Source organism: Elephas maximus, chromosome 9 (genome assembly GCF_024166365.1).
Source record: "Elephas maximus indicus isolate mEleMax1 chromosome 9, mEleMax1 primary haplotype, whole genome shotgun sequence".
NCBI lineage: Eukaryota > Metazoa > Chordata > Mammalia > Proboscidea > Elephantidae > Elephas > Elephas maximus.
Genome location: NC_064827.1, coordinates 60,769,109 through 60,788,632, shown reverse-complemented (window position 1 = coordinate 60,788,632; position 19,524 = coordinate 60,769,109). Strand labels below are relative to the sequence as shown.

The following is a 19,524-nucleotide window of genomic DNA, read 5'->3' as shown; positions in this document are numbered from 1 at the left end:
GAACTGTTTGGTATACATGTGCAAATACTGTGAAATAATCATCTCCAGTTTAGGGAACTGTTGAAATAGAGAAGATAATGATCTTGTGATCTTGTATTCTTTACCAATGCTCCTTGAGTTGAGTCATAGAAGATTTTTACAAAGGTTTTACAAAGATTTTTTGTAATTCCAATTCAAGATTTCCTTGAAACAAAAGGAATGTCACCACATATTCAATAATCAAAGATAAACAATGGCAATGTAATTTAGGTTTCTTCCCTGATGTTATGCTGTATATGAATGAGCTAAATTTGAAGATCCAGGAAAGGGAAAAATTTGTTAAAAGAAACAAAAATCCTTGCAACTGGACCAATAAACAACATCATGATAAACAAAGAAAATATTGAAGTTGTCAAGGATTTCACTTTACTTGGATCCACAAATGCCCATGGAAAGAGCAGTCAGGAAATGAAACAACATATTGCACTGGGAAAATCTGCTGCAAAAGACCTCTTTAAAGTGTTAAAAAGCAAAGATGTCATTTGAGGACTAAGGTGCAGCTGACCCAAGTCATGGTATTTTCAATCACCTCATATGTTTGTGAAAGCTGGACAATGAATAAGGCAACCGAAGAACTGATGCCTTTGAGTTAGTGTTGGTGAAGACTATTAAATATGCCACGGACTGCCAGAAGAACAAACAAATCTGTCTCGGAAGAAGTACAGCCAGAACACTCCTTGGAAGTAAGGATGGTGAGTCTTTGTCTCAGGCACTTTGGCTGCCACAATGGGCTCAAACAGCAACCACTGTGAGGATGGCCCAAGACCAGGCAGTGTTTCAGTCTGTTGTACATAAGGTCGCTATGAATCGGAACCAACTCAAGGGCACCTAACAACAACACAACAGCTATACAAGTGCAAGAATATATATTGAGATCTAAACATCTCATAATAAAACAAAAAATTACAAATTTTTCTAACAAGAATCAATATGCAGATTTTAACTGCGATCAATAGTACTGTATTTGTAACTGGCTGCAAAAAGAAACAATTTTGAAAAATGCTTTGTTGATATTGATAACTTTAGGGTTTTTTTCCCCATTCATGCAATACTTCTTTTAATTTGATGTTAATAATACTGAGTTCACATAAGAGTTAGTAAATTTATTTAACCTAGACAGACATAGTTTTGAAACTGACTTTTGTGTCAAAGTCAAATCCATCTTTGTAATAAAAAAATGAACAATGTGGATGGAAACTGCAAAGGAAAATAGTTTTTTTGATACTTAATTCAGTGACTGGAAAACTTAAGTATATTTGGAGCAACTTGGGTATGTCAATCTACTTTTCCAATGTAAACTTTATAAATCTAAATATGGATCAAGTATTTCAGATGAAAATCTAGTGTTAAGATGTGCTATCAGTGTAAAATATATATTGGATTTTGAAGACATATACCAGAAATATGAAATATCTCAATAATTTTTATATAAAGTGTAAAATACATATTGGATTTTGAAGACTTATACCAAAAATATGAAATATCTCAGTAATTTTTTATATTGATTACATGTTGAAATGATAAAATTTTGGTATACAGGATTAAATAAAATATACTAATTTCACCTGTTTCTTTTACTTTTTTAATCTGGCTACTAGAAAATTTAAAATCACATGTGGCATTATTTCCTACTGTACAGAACTGCACTAAAACATCTTCCAGTCAGCTTTTTAGAGCCCTTCTTTGAAATATGAAGAGATAGTCAAGGATCACCAGAAGTCTGAGGAAATCCTCCAATGCAAAAGAAATAGAAAACAAGTAAAAGAAACACAGAGGAAACAGTACAGGAACAGAGAATCAGAAAATACACTTAGAAATAAAAACATGATCCAGCACAACTAGGTGGTGCCCAGGTACCACCACTGACTGCTCTGACAGGGATCACAGTAGAGGGTCCCGGATAGAGCTGGGGAAAAACAAACAACATTCTAACTCATAAAAAAAAAAGACCAGACTTACTGGTCTGACAGAGACTGGAGAAACCCTGAGAGTATGGCCCCCCCGGACACCCTTTTAACTCAGTACTGAAGTCACTCCTGAGGTTCACCCTTCAGCCAAAGATTAGACAGGCCTATAAAACAAACAATAACACAGGTAGTTCAACCGTGTATACAGACTAAGTGGGCACACCAGCCCAGGGGCAAGGATGAGAAGGCAGGAAGGGACAGGAAAGCTGGACGAATGGAAATGGGGAACTCAGAGTAGAGAAGGGGGGAGTGTTGACATGTTGTGGGGTTGGCAACCAATGTCACAAAACAATATGTGTACTTATTGTTCAATGAGGAACTAATTTTCTCTGTAAACTTTTACCTAAAGTACAATTTAAAAAAAAGAAAAATATGAGAACTGACACAAAGCACCCAAAACATTTGACAGTAGGGTTTGAAGATAAAAGTTGAAGAAATCTTCTAGAAAGTGGGATAAAATAAAGACTTGGAAAATAAGAAGAAAAAGATGACAAAACTTATACCAAAAAAAACACTACCCACTGCCATGGAGTCGATTCTGACTCATAGCGACCTTATAGGACAGAGTAGAACTGCCCCATAGGGTTTTTAAGGAGCACCTGGTGGATTTGAACTGCCGACCTTTTGGTTAGCAGCTGTAGCACTTAACCACTATGCCACCAGGGTTTCCAATATTTATAAAATCAGTAAAAAAACAAATCCAAAAGCTGACTAATAGGAATGATGAAAAGAATAAGAACAGAGAAATTATTAAACAAATAATACCAAAGAATTTCCCAGAACCAAAGGACATGTGTTCCACCACTGAAGGGGCCCCATGAATTCCCAATACAGTAAGAAACGACCTGTATCACGAAACAGCAGAGTGAGATTTCTGAGTATCACATACAGACAATCACAAAGGCATCCTAAGGGGGAAAAATGCTAATGAGTGACATACAAATGTTCAGAAATTAGAATGGCACTGGACTTCATAAAAGGAACACTGAAAGGTAGAAAATAATGCAACAAGACATTAAAAAATCTGAAGAAAAGTGATTTCCAACCTAGAATTCATTACTCTCAGCTATTAACATTATACTGTATTTTTTCATACTGTATATAATCTTTATCAGTTTAAGGATGAGCATTTCCTTCCGTCTTTAGCTTACTATGAGTTATTTAAACACCAGGAATGAAGTTTGTCCCCCTCCAATACATTATTCAGAAACCCTGGTGGCACAGTAGTTAAGAGCTATAGCTGCTAACCAAAAGATCAGCAGTTTGAATCCACCAGGCGCTGCTTGGAAACCCTATGGAGCAGTTCTACTCTGTCCTATAGGGTTGCTATGAGCTGGAATCAACTTGATGGCAAAGGTTGTTTTTTTTTTTTTAATACATTATTCAGTCATTCAACAAATATTTACTGAATTCCTACTAAGAGCTAGGAGCAGGGATCACAGCAGAAGATTCTTGCTCCTATGAAGCTTACAGAGTAGAGAGAAAAAGCAATATACAAATAAGGAAAAATTCTGTATTCTCAAGGTTTACTTATGTCAAGTAGAATTTTGTTCAATTTTTTCTAGCCAAATTGGTGCTAGACTTGTTAAGAGTGGCTACAAAAAACTCAGAGGTTTTAAAGAAAATGTAGCTATTTATTCATAGCACCTGTGTTGTTGTATTAGCCATCAAAATTACTTGGAAATCTAGAGAAAACAAAATTGTCAAAGCTTATATTTTACTAGACTTGTTTTATTATAAAACCTATGTGCTTTGTTTATTTCGAGAGAATATGTTAAATATGATGTCTACTCAACAACTGTTTTAATACAGGCTCAACAACTATGTCAATATTGACCAAACAGACTCTAGCAGTTGTAGGTCATACACAAGACAAAGCCCTAGTATCTTTGATGATCCCATGAAGGAAATAAAACAGTGGAATAAAACGATGACCAGCAGTTTATTTTCGTTATCGTGGAAGTGAAGTATATTAAAATATTTTCTGATGTTGAACTACTCATGAATCAAGGCACTAGTGCCTAGAACCCCTCTGAAGACCTAAGGATAAGAAATCCAGGACCAAGGCTCACCACTGCAGTTGGCTTGCCAAAAAGAATCATAGAACCTGATCCCTGATCACTAAAGGAATCCAAATCTACCAGATTGGCAAGCCCTAGGTCAACCAGGCTCCCTTCCAGCCTGCTGCTGTCAAGAGTGTGCTTGAGGGGCATTTAGAACACAGAAAAAGGAAACTTAAGAGGATGTTAGGGACAGACTAATAAGGTAGAAGTTGAAATTTAAGAAAAAAAAAACTTTATATACATATGTAACTGTTACATATTTTGTTCTAAAATCTAAAAAGTATTTGAAACAGCTTCAAAAAGTAAACAATTTTTGTTACTTAAATAAGTGGACGACTAATGGGGGCTGGAGCAGAAATATAAGTGGGAAAAATAAAATCAAGGAGAAGCTTAGCACAAAAAACACAAGCAATTAGGTTTTGTACACTTACAACAGATGAGCTTGAAATGTGCCTCAACATCCTAGAAACCAATACAAAGAAACATGATTAGTTGTAAGATTCAAGAACTAAACTGTTGATTGCAGGAGCCTTGTCTTGTCCTGTGACCTAAAAGAGACATCTTCGATGGAGACACATTAAGAAGAAATGTTTTTAAAAGCAAACCCCAAACCAAACCCACTGCTGTTGTTTCCAAATGATAGCGGCCCTACAGGACAGACTAGAACTGCCCCTTAGTTTCCAAGGCTGTAATCTTTACAGAAGCAGACTGCCACATCTTTCTCCCTTGTAGCAGCTGGTGGGTTTGAACTGCCAACCTTTCAGTTAGCAGCCATGCACCTAATGACTGCGCTACCAGGACTCCTTTTTAAAAGCAAGATCTTCATTATAAAGTAAAATATTTCATAAGGCTGATCTTAATATGCATTACATAATGTAAACCAATGGCCTAATGCAATTCTGTAAGGAGACAAAAGAAGTGTAAAAACTTTTGAGGATGGGACTAATCTAAAAATGAATTTTAAGTATTTAGGTGATGGGCAAGATTAAATATTCTTCAGGCCAGTCACCCAAAATTAATTATTGAAACCAAGCTTTTGATATATAGCGTGCAGCAGGGTTTGAGGTTGCCCTCTGCGGCTAGTACATGGTGTTAGAAAATTCATGCTGGATAAAGGACTTGTATTCAGGATATACGAAGAATACTATAGTAAAGCCTGTGAGAGCCAGAACTCAATAGAACTCAAAAAGACTGCCTTCTTTTTCCGGGTCTTACAAGTTTTCCGCCTTTGACGGGGTGCAGTCACCACTTTCCTATCACTGTTAGTGGAAACTATTTGCATTCTCCTGCTGTGACAGGTTTCTGCCTCACACAGGTTCTAGCTTTCACAGCTTTTACTGTAACTCAATAATAGGACAACCCAATTTTTTAAATAGGCAAAAGATTTGAATAAACATTTCATCAAAGAAGGTATACGAATGGCTAAAGAGCACATGAAAAGGTGCTCAATATCATTAGTCATTAAAGAAGTTCCAATTAAAATGATAAAAAGATACCCCTTCATCTGCTAGGATGGCTATAACCTAAAGGACGGACAATAAGTACCGGTGAGGACGCGGAGAAACAGGGCCTCATACGCTACTGGTGGGCACATAAAATGGTGTAGTCATAGTGGAAAACAATTTGGCAGTTTCCTAAAAATGTAAACAAAAAGCAACTGCACTTGTAGGCACCCACCCAAGAATAATAAAAACATATGTCCAAAGACTTGCACACTGATGTTAAAGGAAGCCTTATTCATAAACCCAGAGAGCCTAAAACTGTAAACAGCCCAAATATCCCTCGACTGGTGAATGGACAAAATATGGTATATCCACACAATGGAATATTATTCAATAATTTAACAATAAAAACATTGTTAAATGAAGAAAGATAAATACAAAAGACCACATACTGTATGATCCCATTTATATAAAGTATCTCAAAAAGGCAACTCTATAAAGACAAAGTAGAATGATTAGTGGTTGCCTGGGATGGGGATGGGGATTAACTGGAAATGGGCATGAGGAGTCTCACTGGGTTGATGAAATATTCTAAATTTGGATTATGGCGATGGCTACACAACTCAGTATATTTATTCAAACTCACTGAACTGTACACTTGAAATAAATTTTATGGTATGTAATTCATACCTCAATAAAGTTGTAAAAAAAAAAAACTATGTTCCAGATTTCCAGGAGATGCTGGAAATAAAACATTCTCTTATAAAAGTTGAGCAGCCCAACTAAATGTCTGGAACAAAGCTTTCCTCAAGAGAAGTAACTTAACAAATTTAATTATTTTTATAAGTTTTTTTTTTTTCCCCCAGAAAAAATTTAAACCACAATGAATGATCCTCATAAGCCATATTCTTTTCATGGCTAGAATGTGCTTGGTCCATTCAGCAATAACTACGCAGAGCAATTTATCACACAGCATCTATGTGAACTGCAAGCTTTGCTTCTGAGGGGGAGGGGAAAGAAAAACGAAGAAGCCAAAAACTTTCTTCAGAGGTAGCATCGCAAATCCAAGCCCGTCAAATCACAGCAAATATTGCTGAGTATGAGATCAGCACAAGGCTCTCTTCACTTCCATAGCCTGGAGTATCCCGATTCAGTGCTTTTCCAGCAGCCGCCCCATATTTCAACTTTGTTGCTTCTGATTAGGTGCCGTAAAGTCCATTTCACCTCAACTTCAGGGACTTCTTATTCTTGAACCATTGCTGAGCCAGTAGGGTTCTTCAAGCCCTATGTCCTGAGTTCATTCAGGGTCTTTAGTTTGTTTCTCAGTTAGAAATTATTATTTAGGCTCCACCAATGAAATTTAGGAATACTCCACCTATGTCTATACATTTCACTCTTTTGAGGTCTAACTTCGCAGCTGGAAACTTATTCTAGATCACTTCTACATCTTTTCCTGAATTTTACTTGCTATTTTTATCAGTGGGTTCTCTTTAGATTTTGGATATATATTCTCCATACGGGAGGGGATCATAATATCAAATCCTACCATGGACCAGTCATGTCACATAAAAGAATTTGGCAAGCAAGAGAGTACATTCCCCATCTAAAGATGGCAGGTGCTACCCAAGACCAGCTAACTGTACTATAGAAATATGAGCCCAGTGTTGTCAGCTCTTAAAATATTTCAAAATGAGCCCTGGTTTTCTTAAATATGAAATTTCCTAATTTTCAAATGGTGAAAACTAATTCTACACACACCCACCCATGCAGACCAACTAAAACATGTCTAAGGTCTCTATTTGATTCTTGAGGCAACATCTCGTGACCTTTGCCATACAGAATATTTACACTCCAACTACCAGGATCTGTACTTGCTACAGGCAAATGTGTGGTTTAAAAAAATAAAATTCTATTTTGCAAGAGAGAATCCATCAGAAAAGTTGTTTTCAGCAACTGCCTTACCCCTACCCCTACCCTATCGCCACCCCCATCTATTTTCCTAGCACTGTTACTCTCACAGCTCAGACGGCTCAAGTAGAAGCCTTCTGAATTCCCCATCTCAGCCAATCAGAGGAAAAGAGGTTGGGGTCTTTATCCAGTTAAAACATTACCTGAAGGAAAATTCGTTTGAGTCTGACTTCTTCCACTTTACAGTATTCTAGAGATTCCTGCATCAAGTATTCAAAAAATATACTGTAATCTCACTAAGCCAGAAGTCCAGCAACCTAAATGAGAATAATTCTCTACTAGAGAAACTTGAAAGTTCCAATTAACCTAAACTCATTAACTTATTTTCACAGCTTTGGAGAATATCTGAGCTAGGAAGACACAAAATTCATTAGTCTAACCTCTTCATTCTACTGTTAAAGAACTGAAATTCAGAAATGCTAAATAATCTGCCCAAGATTACATAGCAAATTGGTTGGCAAGTAAGGACAGAACCCAGGTTACCTGATTCTAGTCAAGTGTTCTTTCCAATACACTACATGGTAGTGGAAGGGGTGCTAGAGGAAAATCCCCTGAAGAACAAAGGTTAGTAAGGTGGTCCTGTGCACAAATTCCCCCCACCCACACCTTGGGTGTTAAATTCAAGCTTGGCTTTTTAGAGTCATTTTACATCTCAAGCTACTTTCCTTATTTTTCACATGACTTTACCGAATCTAGTTACTATCTACTAGCAGTTAACATCTTTGCAAGGGGGATGAATGGGAAAAGTACTATTTTTCCTAGCTCCCAACCTATCACAGTTACAGCCAGTAATCAATACTGTGGTAGTTTAACTCTCAGGTTTTTAATAAGGGACAATTTTGGCTAAAATGTTCCCTTTTATTATATTCCCAGAATTACTCTACAGGGTGAAATCCTCGATGTCTGATGAGGCCTGAATTACTTTTAAACGTCTTCCGACATTCTTTACATTCATACTCTCTCCTTCCAGTGTGAATTTTTAGGTGCTCTACAAGGACTGAGCTTCGACTAAAGGTTGCTCCACAATAGGTACATTCATAGGGTTTCTCTCCAGTATGAATTCGATGATGTTCATTAAGAGATGAACTCTGACTGAACGATTTCCCACATTCTTTACATTTATAAGGCTTTACACCAGTATGAATTCTCTGATGACGACTAAGAAGTGAATGGGTAGGGAAGGCTTTCTCACACTGGCTACATTTGTAGGGTTTTTCTCCTGAATGAAGTCTTTGATGATAAATAACAGATGTAAAATGGCTGAAGGTCATTCCGCAATCATTACATAAGTATGGTTTTTCTCCAGTATGAATTCTCTGATGTCGAGTAAGGCAGGAAGCCTGTCTAAAAGTTTTTCCACATTCACCACATTTATAGGGTTTCTCTCCAGTATGAATCCTCTGATGTTTGGAAAGGGATGAGCTATGACTGAAGGATTTTCCACAGTCATTACATGTATAAGGCTTCTCTCCAGTATGAATTCGCTGGTGCTGAACAAGAGACGAACTGTCACTGAACGGTCTCCCACAATCTTTACACTTGTAGGGTTTTTCTCCAGTATGAATTCTCTGATGTTTAATGAGATGGGCACTCAGGGTGAAAGCTTTTCCACAATCATCACATTTGTAGGGTTTCTTTCCAGTATGAGTTCTGTGGTGTGGTGTGAGTGACGAACTGCTACTGACAGCTTTTCCACATTCATCGCACATAGAGGGTTTTTCCCCAGCATGAATTCTGGGATGTTTAGTGACTGATGCACTACAGTCAAAGGCTTTTCCACACTTACTGCATTTATGGTTTTCTTCTCCAGACTTAGTACTCTCATCTTTATTCAAGGCTGTATCCTGACATAAATCTTTCCAACATCTGTCACATGTAGAGGAGTTTTTTCCATCAGTTCTCTTACTAAGGGATGAGCTTTGAATAAAGGTTATACCACAGTGAATGCATTTCTGGGATTTATCCCCCAAATGAATTTTCTTATGTTTCTGACGTCTAACAACAGTTGAAGAGTGACTTAAGGCTTTTCCACCTTCACTGCATTTCCATGTTTTTTCTCCATTATGTTCTTTGCGGTTCAGAACAAGGTCTGAATGGAAACTGAAGGATTTCTTGCATTCATTATACCTCCGAGATTTCTTCCTTAAGTAGACCCTCAGATGTTTAATTACGTTCGAATTTTGTTTGGAATTATTTCCAAAGGGGCTTTTTTCGGGGGTAAGGACTGACCTCACACTGAGGCTTCCACCAAATTCTTCATCCTTACTGACTTTTTCTTGAGTTTTCTTTTGTGTGAATGTTTCTTGTGAATATTCCTGACTCCTATGATCCTCTTCTAATCTGTTGTGACACTCCGAGGACTCTCCCATCATTAAGTCACAATCATCATCCCTGAATAAACTCTCCATTATTGTATCCAGAGATAAGTCTTCCATAAAAGCATCATGGTTTGGAATGGATTTCTTAAATTCACATAGAGGATCACAGTCTAAAAGAAATAAGAAACAATATTTCCTGTTTGCAATAAAGGAAACTGCTGTATTTGAACTGAAACAGGAATACAGATAATGACTATAAGAAATACAGCTTGGATGGTTCTTAAATAGAGCCTTATAACACAAGGAAAAGAAAGGAGCCATAGGGAAGCAAGGTAAACATAGCAGTTAGGAAGATGAAATGTTTGTGCTTTTTTGTTAGAGATGCAAGTTCTGACTCATATTTTAAATTACTTTAATAGGCTCCAATCTATTCTCCCTATATCCAAACTTTCCTCTTTTAACAGTAATAATAGCACACACATCGAATGCTTACCAAGTGCCAGGCCTCACGCCAAGCACTTCACTTGCATTACATCATTTAATTTTCACAACTCTATGAAGCAGATGCTTTTATTATCCCTGTTTTATGGATGTGACAACGAGGCATATAGAATATAAGTAACTTGTCCAAGATCATGTGGATTTTTAAGTGGTAGAGCCGGATTTGTAACCTAGGCTTATGACAAAGGTCATATTCTTGATCCTTACACCATACTGCCTCTCCTGAAAGGAGCCAAATAGCACTCATTTCACAGAAAATGTGAATCATATCACGGACATGCAATAACACTGATGCTAAACTCTCAAAGGTTTGGTCCTACTTTACCTACACGATCTTGCAGATACACTAATCATGCGTCCATTTACTGTTCCTGCCACACTGCAGCATTTTCAACCCTCTTTTGTTTTGGTATTACTACTTCCTATTAACTACAATGCAATCCTATGGCACTCTCATCTATCACAAACATATACATTTAACACGGTCTAAAGTTCAAGTTGGAAGACAGGCCGGCTGATCTGCTTCCCAAAGGTAGCAGAGGTAACAGCCTTGCAAATTCTATGGAGCACAGTTCTACTCTACACACATGGAGTTACCGTGAGTTGGAATGGACTCAGTGGCAACTAACAACAACAAAATAGAGTTCAAGTTCCACAATTTCTACAAAGCTTTCTCCACTACCATACTCTCACTGATGGTTAATCTTGAAGGATTAACACAAATGTTTTCCAGATATTAGAATCCATATATATCTATGCATTTAGACATGTATAGATGTATATTTTTCCCCTTTAACAAAAATGGGATTATACCATACATGTTGTCCGTCGGATGGGGCTTTACTTATCCTTCAAGATTCAGCTCAAATGTTAATTAAGCCCCTGCTCCTATACACCTCCATGGCTCCTTATACATGATATTGTTTAGCACTCACCCCATTACTAACATTTTTTTTTTATATGTCTCTATGGTATCCGTGAAAATGCACCTTTCAGATCTCCTCCTGTAGGGAGCTTGCCTGACAGCCCTTGTTGCTGGAATGTGGATCTACCACTGCATTCATGCCAAGGCCACTTTCCTATGGGCTGCTCCCAGCTGATGACTGAGTACGGCAGGGATACCGAAGCAAGCCCTTTTCTACAAAGCAAGGGACTCCTCTGATGGGCAACTTTGGTTTGAGGACTCCCTTTTTACCTTGCCAAAGCATTCTTAGAACTGCACTGCAGTCTAAGAAGGGCTCTTCCTTCCCAATCTTCCTTCCTTCCCTCTCTCATTCACAGGGGTCTGGCCAGCATCATGCTCTGACAGCTCTTCTATCCTCTTCCTGTTCCCTCCCCATTTTCTTACACTGAATTTTCCCTAAAAAAATCTCTTGCATGGCTAATCGTTTCTTGGCATCTTACTTCTCACAGGACCCAAACAAAGACAATCTCTCCCACTATAATGAACATTCTAGGAACAAGCGCTACATTCTAATCATCTTTATATTTTAGCCCACTCAGCATTTCAAAGGTTCTTCTTCTCAACTGAGGTGGTGAGCAACTGTTTTAATTTCTCTGGCTACTTTTCACCAATTTACCTGGTCTGGAGCCTTTTGAGCCTTCTTTTTCCAGCAGCCATGGCATTACAACCCACTTCAGCTGGGAAATCAATTCTAGTTTGGAAACTGGTAAGCCTACTCATAGAGACAAAAATGGAAAATAGTTGTTTATGCATAGAACAAAGACATCCAATATCTATTCATACATAGCCTCTCCAGGGACGACAGAAGATACTTTCAAGCACAAAGATATCAATACTGACATGTGAGGAGGAAACGAGTGAAGACATGGCCTTGATGGCAGCAAAAGGATGGTTTACATTTGTAGTTCAATGAGGCAAAGACCCTTCTTTGGAGGAAATGTACATTTTTAGGACTCATTTTTAGGATTAGTAATCTTAGTCCCTGCATGCTCCGCCAAAACAAAGTTAAAGTACTTCATGTGGCACTTATCTTTCAATAATGGGAGACAAAAAGATATCCAACTTAGATGCCAGGTCATGAAGAGAAGATGTTTACCCAGAAATTCTAGGTTCCTAAAGTTCTCCAGCAGCACTTCCATAAACAGCTCCTTTTGAAAAGGCTCCAGCCTCTTCCACTCTCCTCTGGAAAAGTTCACAACCACATCCTTGAAGGCCATGGATCCCTACAACACCAAACAGAGATCTTTTCCATTGGATTATCCCCAAATAGATCCTAAGGATCCAAAGCAGTAGTCAAGATACAAAGTAACAGCTTTGATAGCTTTCAAATTTTTTAAGTATTTCAAAGCAAGCTAGGAAGCAGCTATTATACAACAAATGCCATTATTATTATCTGTGTTAAAGTGATGCAGACCATGTCTATGACACAATTGCTGCCTCTCTCCTCGAGTCCCTGGTATGAAATGCTGTACAAGGATTCTCTGGAATAATACTGACCGAGTCCTACATTGACTTCTACGATTAAAAGAAAAATATTAAATGAAGGGTACAATTCACATTCCCGTACTCCAAATTCATACAATTTACGTAAGCTAACCACACATAATGATTAATACATAAAAGTAATATCAGCAACTATATTCCCAACTTTAATTTCCAGTTGATTAAACACAGCAATCACTATCTATCACAATCAACCAGAACCTGTATTCAATAACACAGACGTAACATAGACACACTTGGAATTTCTCTATAATTACTGACTCATTAAAATATACTTTCTATAACATCCTCTGCATGGCATTTTACAGCATACAGCAGACTTACTACTAACATTTGTATTAGTTTCTTGCAGCTGTTGTAACAAATTACCATAACTATGGTGGCTTAAAATTTATTCGCTCATAGTTCTCAGGACTAGAATCCAAAATCAAGGTGTTAGCACAGCTGAGCTCCCTTCAGAGGCTCTGAGGGGAAATCCATTTCTTGCCTTTTCTAGCTTCTGGTAGCTGCTAACATTCCTTGGCTTATGGCCGTATCACTCTAATCCCTGCCTCTGTCTTTACATGGCCTTCTCTTCTGTGTGAATGTGTCTGATCTCCCTCTGCCTCTCTCTTATAAGGGCTTTTAGGGACCACCTCAACAATCCAGGATAATCTCCTCATCTCAAACTCCTCAACTTAATTGTATCTGCAAAGACTCTTTTTCCAAATCAGGTAACATTTTTAGGCTCCAGAGATTAGAACATGGACATATTTTTGGGAGCCATTATCAGCCTACCTCAGCACTATTATTCATTATCGTCAATAAGAATTTTTTCCCTAACTAATGGCATATAGGAAACTTACTGATTTATAACCACCTGCTTTTCTCAATTATTGTATGAGTTTCAGTATTTGTTCAGTTGATTTTCTGAGGTTTTCCAGACAATAATATTATCCATAAAAAATATGCATTTGCCTCTTTCAAACCAATACTTGTATCTTGTTTCTTATCTTTCTGGCTCATCTAATTGGCCAGGATGGTCAGAAAATACTGATTAACAGAAGTGAGATTACCAAACCAAAACCAAACCCAGTGCCATCGAGTCGATTCTGACTCATAGCGATCCTATAGGTCAGGGTAGAACTACCCCATAGAGTTTCTAAGGAGCGCCTGGCAGATTTGAACTGCTGACCCTTTGGTTAGCAGCTGTAGCAGTTAACCACTGTGCCACCCGGGTTTCAGACATCCTTATTTTTTGATGACGTTGTAAGGCCCGTTTCCAATTTTCCATTAACCAGCTGCAGATATTCTTTATCATGTTAATTTTATCAAGAATACTTATTGAATTTTCGTTAAAAAATTTTTTTAAATTGTCGTCAGACTTGTGATACATTATGGAAAATGAAATAAAATAGCACATGAAGAATGAGGTATAAGTTCCTTCAAAGTGAGACTGTCAATTATTTTTGTGTCTTTAAACCACATAGTAGAAGCTCAATGAGTATTCACTAAAGAAGAAAAATCAGTGAACGCAAACTTACTGAGGCCTCAGCACTTGGAAGGCCAACAGTCATTTTATCTTCTTCTGGGTTCTCATCTTGGGAAATGGCATTATCTTGAGAGATCGGATCTAGGAAGGGGGAAAAGAAGAGACCAGTTTTTAAATGGATTTTTCAAACCAGAAATCCTCACGTCCATCTCATGCTCCTTTAGAGAAAAAGTTCAGAAGACACAGGGAAAAAAAAAAGTTTTCCCCACCTTTTAAGAGAGCTAGCAGCCACAGATACTGTTTCCTATAAAACCCCAAGCTTTTGCCCCTTCCTCATAAAAAATCTTTAAGTCCTAAGCTCATAAAAACTCTCTCTCCTTCATTCTACATACCTAATTTTAATGTATTTAATTTGCACAATAAAGATTTTTAAAATTTATACATTTACTGGATGTATTAAGGTAAAGTAGCGTATTTCTTTCATATATTAATTTATTTTCTTTACCATCCTAGCACAGTGTCACTCATAATTATTTACTGAAGGAAAGCACTAAGCTGGCCTCAAGAAATGACTCCATCTCTGGGGTCACTAGCAGATTCCGAAAGACAGAAATGGGTATTTAAACATAGGAACTAAATGTACAAAATGCCCTGAGATGTCAACTGCTCCTCTTGTAATAAAGGAAATTTTTTTTTTTTTTTTTAAGAATACTCCACCTTCTTAAGAAAAGAATTTTAGGTAGTTTTATTGTTTAGGCAATCAATACAAATTAAGAATTAGAATTACGCAATCAAAAAGAAAAGAGGGATGATCTTAAACAAAAACTGTCCACGAGTCATGGAGGAGGGGTTAGGAAAGCCAAATTTTAGATTCACCAATTTGCTGCGTGACCACAAAGTAAGTCTGTGGAGGTAAACGATACTTCCTTACCTCTCTCAGAGGTCTTGGTAGAATAAAACTGTCCACAGTGTATTGTGAGTCCAGGGGTAAATAGTATGCTAAAAACATGTGGCATAAACATTGTTAGCATATTAGAGGGTTTTTATAAAAGTTGAGCCATATTCCCTCAAAGGGCTCTTTCCCTAGAAGTGTTTACATTAATATTTTATAATGATATAATGATAAATATGCTATAATTCAGTTTATATTTTATACTTATATACAACTTACAATAATGTAACTATAAAAATATAATTCAGTTGTTCTTCCTCCTGAAGGCTCTAAAACTGCACCATCTCAATAGGGTAGTCACTAGCCACCTGTAGCTATTTAAATTTAATTAAAAATCAGTTCCTTATTTGCATTACTCACATTTCAAGTACTTAACTTGAACTCCAAAACAGTACAGAGTACATTCCCGTCACTGCAGAGAAAGCTTCTACTGATTATCTCTACTCTAAAAAACATGCTACTGCACACATTGGAGTTAGAAGTTAAGGCTGGGGCTGGGAGATATGCTTCATACTCCAAACATTTTCACAGATAACTTCTTTCTCTCTTGTTTTCTAAGGGTCCCCTTACTCAAGGGGGAAGGGAAAAAATTAATATTTCTTAAGCATCTACCATGTATTATACCTTATCATGTTTAATCCTTATAACCAAACTATGGAGAAGACTGTACTCCCTTTCTACAGGTAAAAAAAAAATTAATGTTCTGAGAGGCTGCGTGGCTTGCCCAAGATTGCACAGTAAATGGCAGGGCTGATTCAAACCCAGTCCCCACTCCAAAACTTAGACCTCTCTTTAGCAGTAAAGTACTTTCTGTGGAAGGAGTTACTTTCACACCTTGAGGAGATCTCTCCCACTTCCTCCCTCCATCTATAAATCTTACCGTCCTTTTCTTCAAGCATTTGGGTCAAATCCTCTACTAGGGTCACCACCTTCTCACTACTCTCAGGATGTTGTGACTTTACCCAATTCCTGATCTCCCCAGGTAAAATGGCCAGGAATTGCTCAAACACCAAAAGCTCTAAAATCTGTTCTTTGGTGTGAATGTCTGGTCTCAGCCACTGAACACAGAGCTCCCAGAGGTGATTCAGGGCTTTTCTGGGTCCAGCCACTTCTGAGTAACGAAACCACCTGAACCTCTGTCTTGAAGTCTCTGGGTCAGTAGCGTCTCCTCTTAAGATAGCTTCTTGATCCCCAGGAGCATCCAATTTTAGGACCTTGTTTTGTTCACTTGAAGCCAGAGCATGAGGGTCTGAGAAAGTGGCCTCCATCTTGTTCAAGAGCAGTACAGCTTGCAGAATGTACTACCAGCAGGAATCCAGTCCCCTTTAGATTAGTTGAATATCAGTACAGTCCACTAACAGGCACTACAGACAGCAAAATACCAAGGTTAATTCAAAGGTTCCAAGGATTCAGTTTACAGTCTTGCAGAAACTGTCAAGAAATACAAGGTATTAAATAAGTGAGACACATTGTTTTTAATCCTAAAAACACTGTTCTTGGTTTGGTTCAGATATATATTCACATATGCATAACCCTCAGGTGACTAGAATAGCCCTGCCCAACTACTATATTGAAAAGGTAATTTTTTTTGCAGGTCAACAGTCAAAGTGTTATTTAAGGGTAATTAAAAGTGTCCTCCACTGAACGTAATTAATGTCACCAAACTGTACATGTGAAGGCTGTAGAAATGGCAAATGTTTTGTTACCTATATATTTATCACAATAAAAGAAATAATAATAAAAAAAGCACTCTCCAAGGAAGCAGCTGCCTCAGGCTAAATACTATGCCTTATAAGCAAAATGTCAGAAAAAGCTCAGTAATACAAAGGGATCCAGTCACAAACTATTTAGAAACTCCTGTTCTCTCTGTGTGCATGGCAACACATTTCCCACCAGTCACTCAACTCAGGGGTCACCCACCGGACTCTCAAATCTCTCTTCCTCATTACTGCTCACATCATCATTAACCAAGTCCTAGGGATTTTATTCCCTAAGTACTTCCCCATTTCATCCGTACTGAGACTAGCTAAGTACAAGCTACCACTCACCTCCCTCAATCCAGTCTGCACACTATAGCCTAACGATTCCCTCCAACACGCAAAAGATAATGCTATCACTCCCCTGCTTAGAACTCTTCACTGTCTTCCCAAATGTCTCAGTATGACACTCAAGCACAGAGGCCATGCATGATGATCTAGAGACCCTGCCTTGATGACCTCAGTTCTCTGAGCTTTAGCTACCCCTAATGGATTGATACTGCAGTCATAAAGAATATCTTGCCCACTCTAAGGCACTATTTATCCTTTTCCATCCTTTGCACCAAGACCATTCCCTCTCCTACTAATTTTTACTCATTCTTTAAAACTTGACTGCTTTCAACTGTCACCTCTTCTGCGAAACTCCCTTTGCTCTTCCTTGTGCTCCTTCGCACAGAGCCTGCTCCTGTGTTGCATGCATTCACCCATTCTATAAATAACTGGGCATCTACAATGAGCTGGGCACTGAAGAGACAGGCACCGACACGTGAGACCATCCGAGCAGATGCCTTCTACATCCTCAGAGGGCTCCCAGGATATTAGAATACAGCCGAAGATGTGCTAGGATGCGGCAAGTCAGAGTGACATTCTCTGCTTATTGCAATTATCATACCAATAATTACTCATCTCCGAGCACAGAGCACGGCACACAGCATGCATAACGTTATTTATTTCTGCTGGGTTGGTTTATTAGTTGCCTACCAAGTGGTACCTGGGTCTCCGTGGTGACTACGACACTTGTCTCGGTCTCCAGGGTGTTTACAACAAAGGATTGGAGAAAATATGACGCATGCAGAGACTCTCACCGGGGGGCTACCGTGCTCCACAGGGAACATCTGGCAATGTCTGCAGATATTTTTTGGTTGTCACGACTGGGGTGGGGGGGATTGCTGGCATCTAATAGGCAGAGGTCAGGAATGCTGCTCAACATCCTGCAATGCTAAGAACAGCCCACCACCACCACTACCACCACCTCTCTCTTTCTCTCTCTCACACACACCAAGGAATTAAACGGCCCAAAAGAGCAATAGTGCCAAAGTTGAGAAACCTTGGGGGCAGAGAAGGGATGGATGAAAGCCGATGGCTCCTTTATTCAAGAGTGTGTCCACTTCCACAGAAGCAGCAGCATTAGGAGCGCAGAGCAGATGCGTCGCCTACTCTGACACCCACTCCACCCCGGGTGCGCCCTTGGGGCCGACGCCGAACGAACGGCCCCAAATCTAAGGGCCTGGGACAATCAATACCTGCTTCCAGATCCGCAGCCAGGACCAACGCCACTGCAATGAGCTTCCAGAAGCAGCTCCCGTAGGAGCTGCGTGCTCAAGCCAGCTGGGGCTGCTGCGCCTGCGTGAGAGCTCAGAACTACGATTCCCGGAATGCGCTGATCATGCTCTCCGAAAGCAGTGTGCTTTGTATAGGCTCCGACCCCAGCCTGCTGCGCGTGGTCACTGGGAAGCGGCGGGGGGCTCAGTCACAGAATTATTGCTGCGCAACAGGCTCCAGGCCTGGAAGCCTGGGACATTCTTACGTTTTCAGGTTCATGACGTTCTGTCCCTTTGTAACCTCAAACTCTCTTTCTCCTCTGCATACCCCTCTCTGAAATCTGGAAAAAAAAGATCTACCGAAGAAATATATTAGCAATGTGTTCAATGAATGCCACAATTAATGCATCTACTTGGTGGTGCAGTGATTAAGAGCTTGGCTGCTAACCAAAAGATGGGCAGTTGGAATCCACCAGCTGCTCCTTGGAAACCCTATGGGGCAGCTCTACTCTGCCCTTTCAGGGTCCCTGTGAGTCCTAATGGAGAGCAAAGCGTTTGGTTTTTAAGGGGTTTTGAACTGAAGTTAAATATTATGCCCTCCACACCTGCCACTGTCATCCTTTGCCTGAATTATTGCAATAGCTTCCTGTATGCTACCTACTCCCCCCGCCCCCCACCTATTCTCAGCAGCCAGAGAGACCTTTGAAAACGTAGAACAGACTATGTCCCTCTCCTGTGGGTTTCTGTTTAAAACTCTGCAATGGCTTCCCTTTTCACTCGGAGTGAAAAACCCAAGTCTTTGCATTGCCTAGAGGCCCAGGAAGCTGCAAATGGTTAATGCAGTTGACTGCTAACGGAAAGATCAGAGGTTTCAGACCGTATAGAGGTGCCTTGGAAGAAAGTCCTGGTGATTACTTCTGAAAAATAAGACGTTAAAAGTGCTGTGGGACTCAGTTCTGTAAGTCACGTGGGGTCAGAACAGACTGTAGGGCAACTGGCGTTTGGTTTACACTGCTTGTTAGGCTCAGTGGGAACCCT

At 39.1% G+C, this 19,524-nt stretch overlaps 1 protein-coding gene across 2 annotated transcripts; it reads right to left on the bottom strand.

Annotated features, from left to right (window-relative positions):
• Window positions 1–4,334: 4,334 nt before the first annotated feature.
• Window positions 4,335–18,660, bottom strand: ZNF483 (zinc finger protein 483). Of its 2 annotated transcripts, none has more exons than XM_049896567.1 (6): window positions 18,469–18,660; window positions 16,069–16,619; window positions 14,289–14,377; window positions 12,359–12,485; window positions 11,879–11,974; window positions 4,335–9,967 (listed from the first exon to the last, which is right to left on the bottom strand). In XM_049896567.1, the coding sequence occupies exons 2-6, from the start codon at window positions 16,454–16,456 to the stop codon at window positions 8,355–8,357; spliced, it is 2,313 nt and encodes a 770-aa protein (XP_049752524.1). In that variant the 5' UTR covers window positions 16,457–16,619; window positions 18,469–18,660; the 3' UTR covers window positions 4,335–8,354. The 2 variants fall into 2 exon arrangements, with proteins under 2 accessions (XP_049752524.1, XP_049752525.1); XM_049896568.1 differs by having other exon boundaries at window positions 16,069–16,552.
• Window positions 18,661–19,524: the final 864 nt, after the last annotated feature.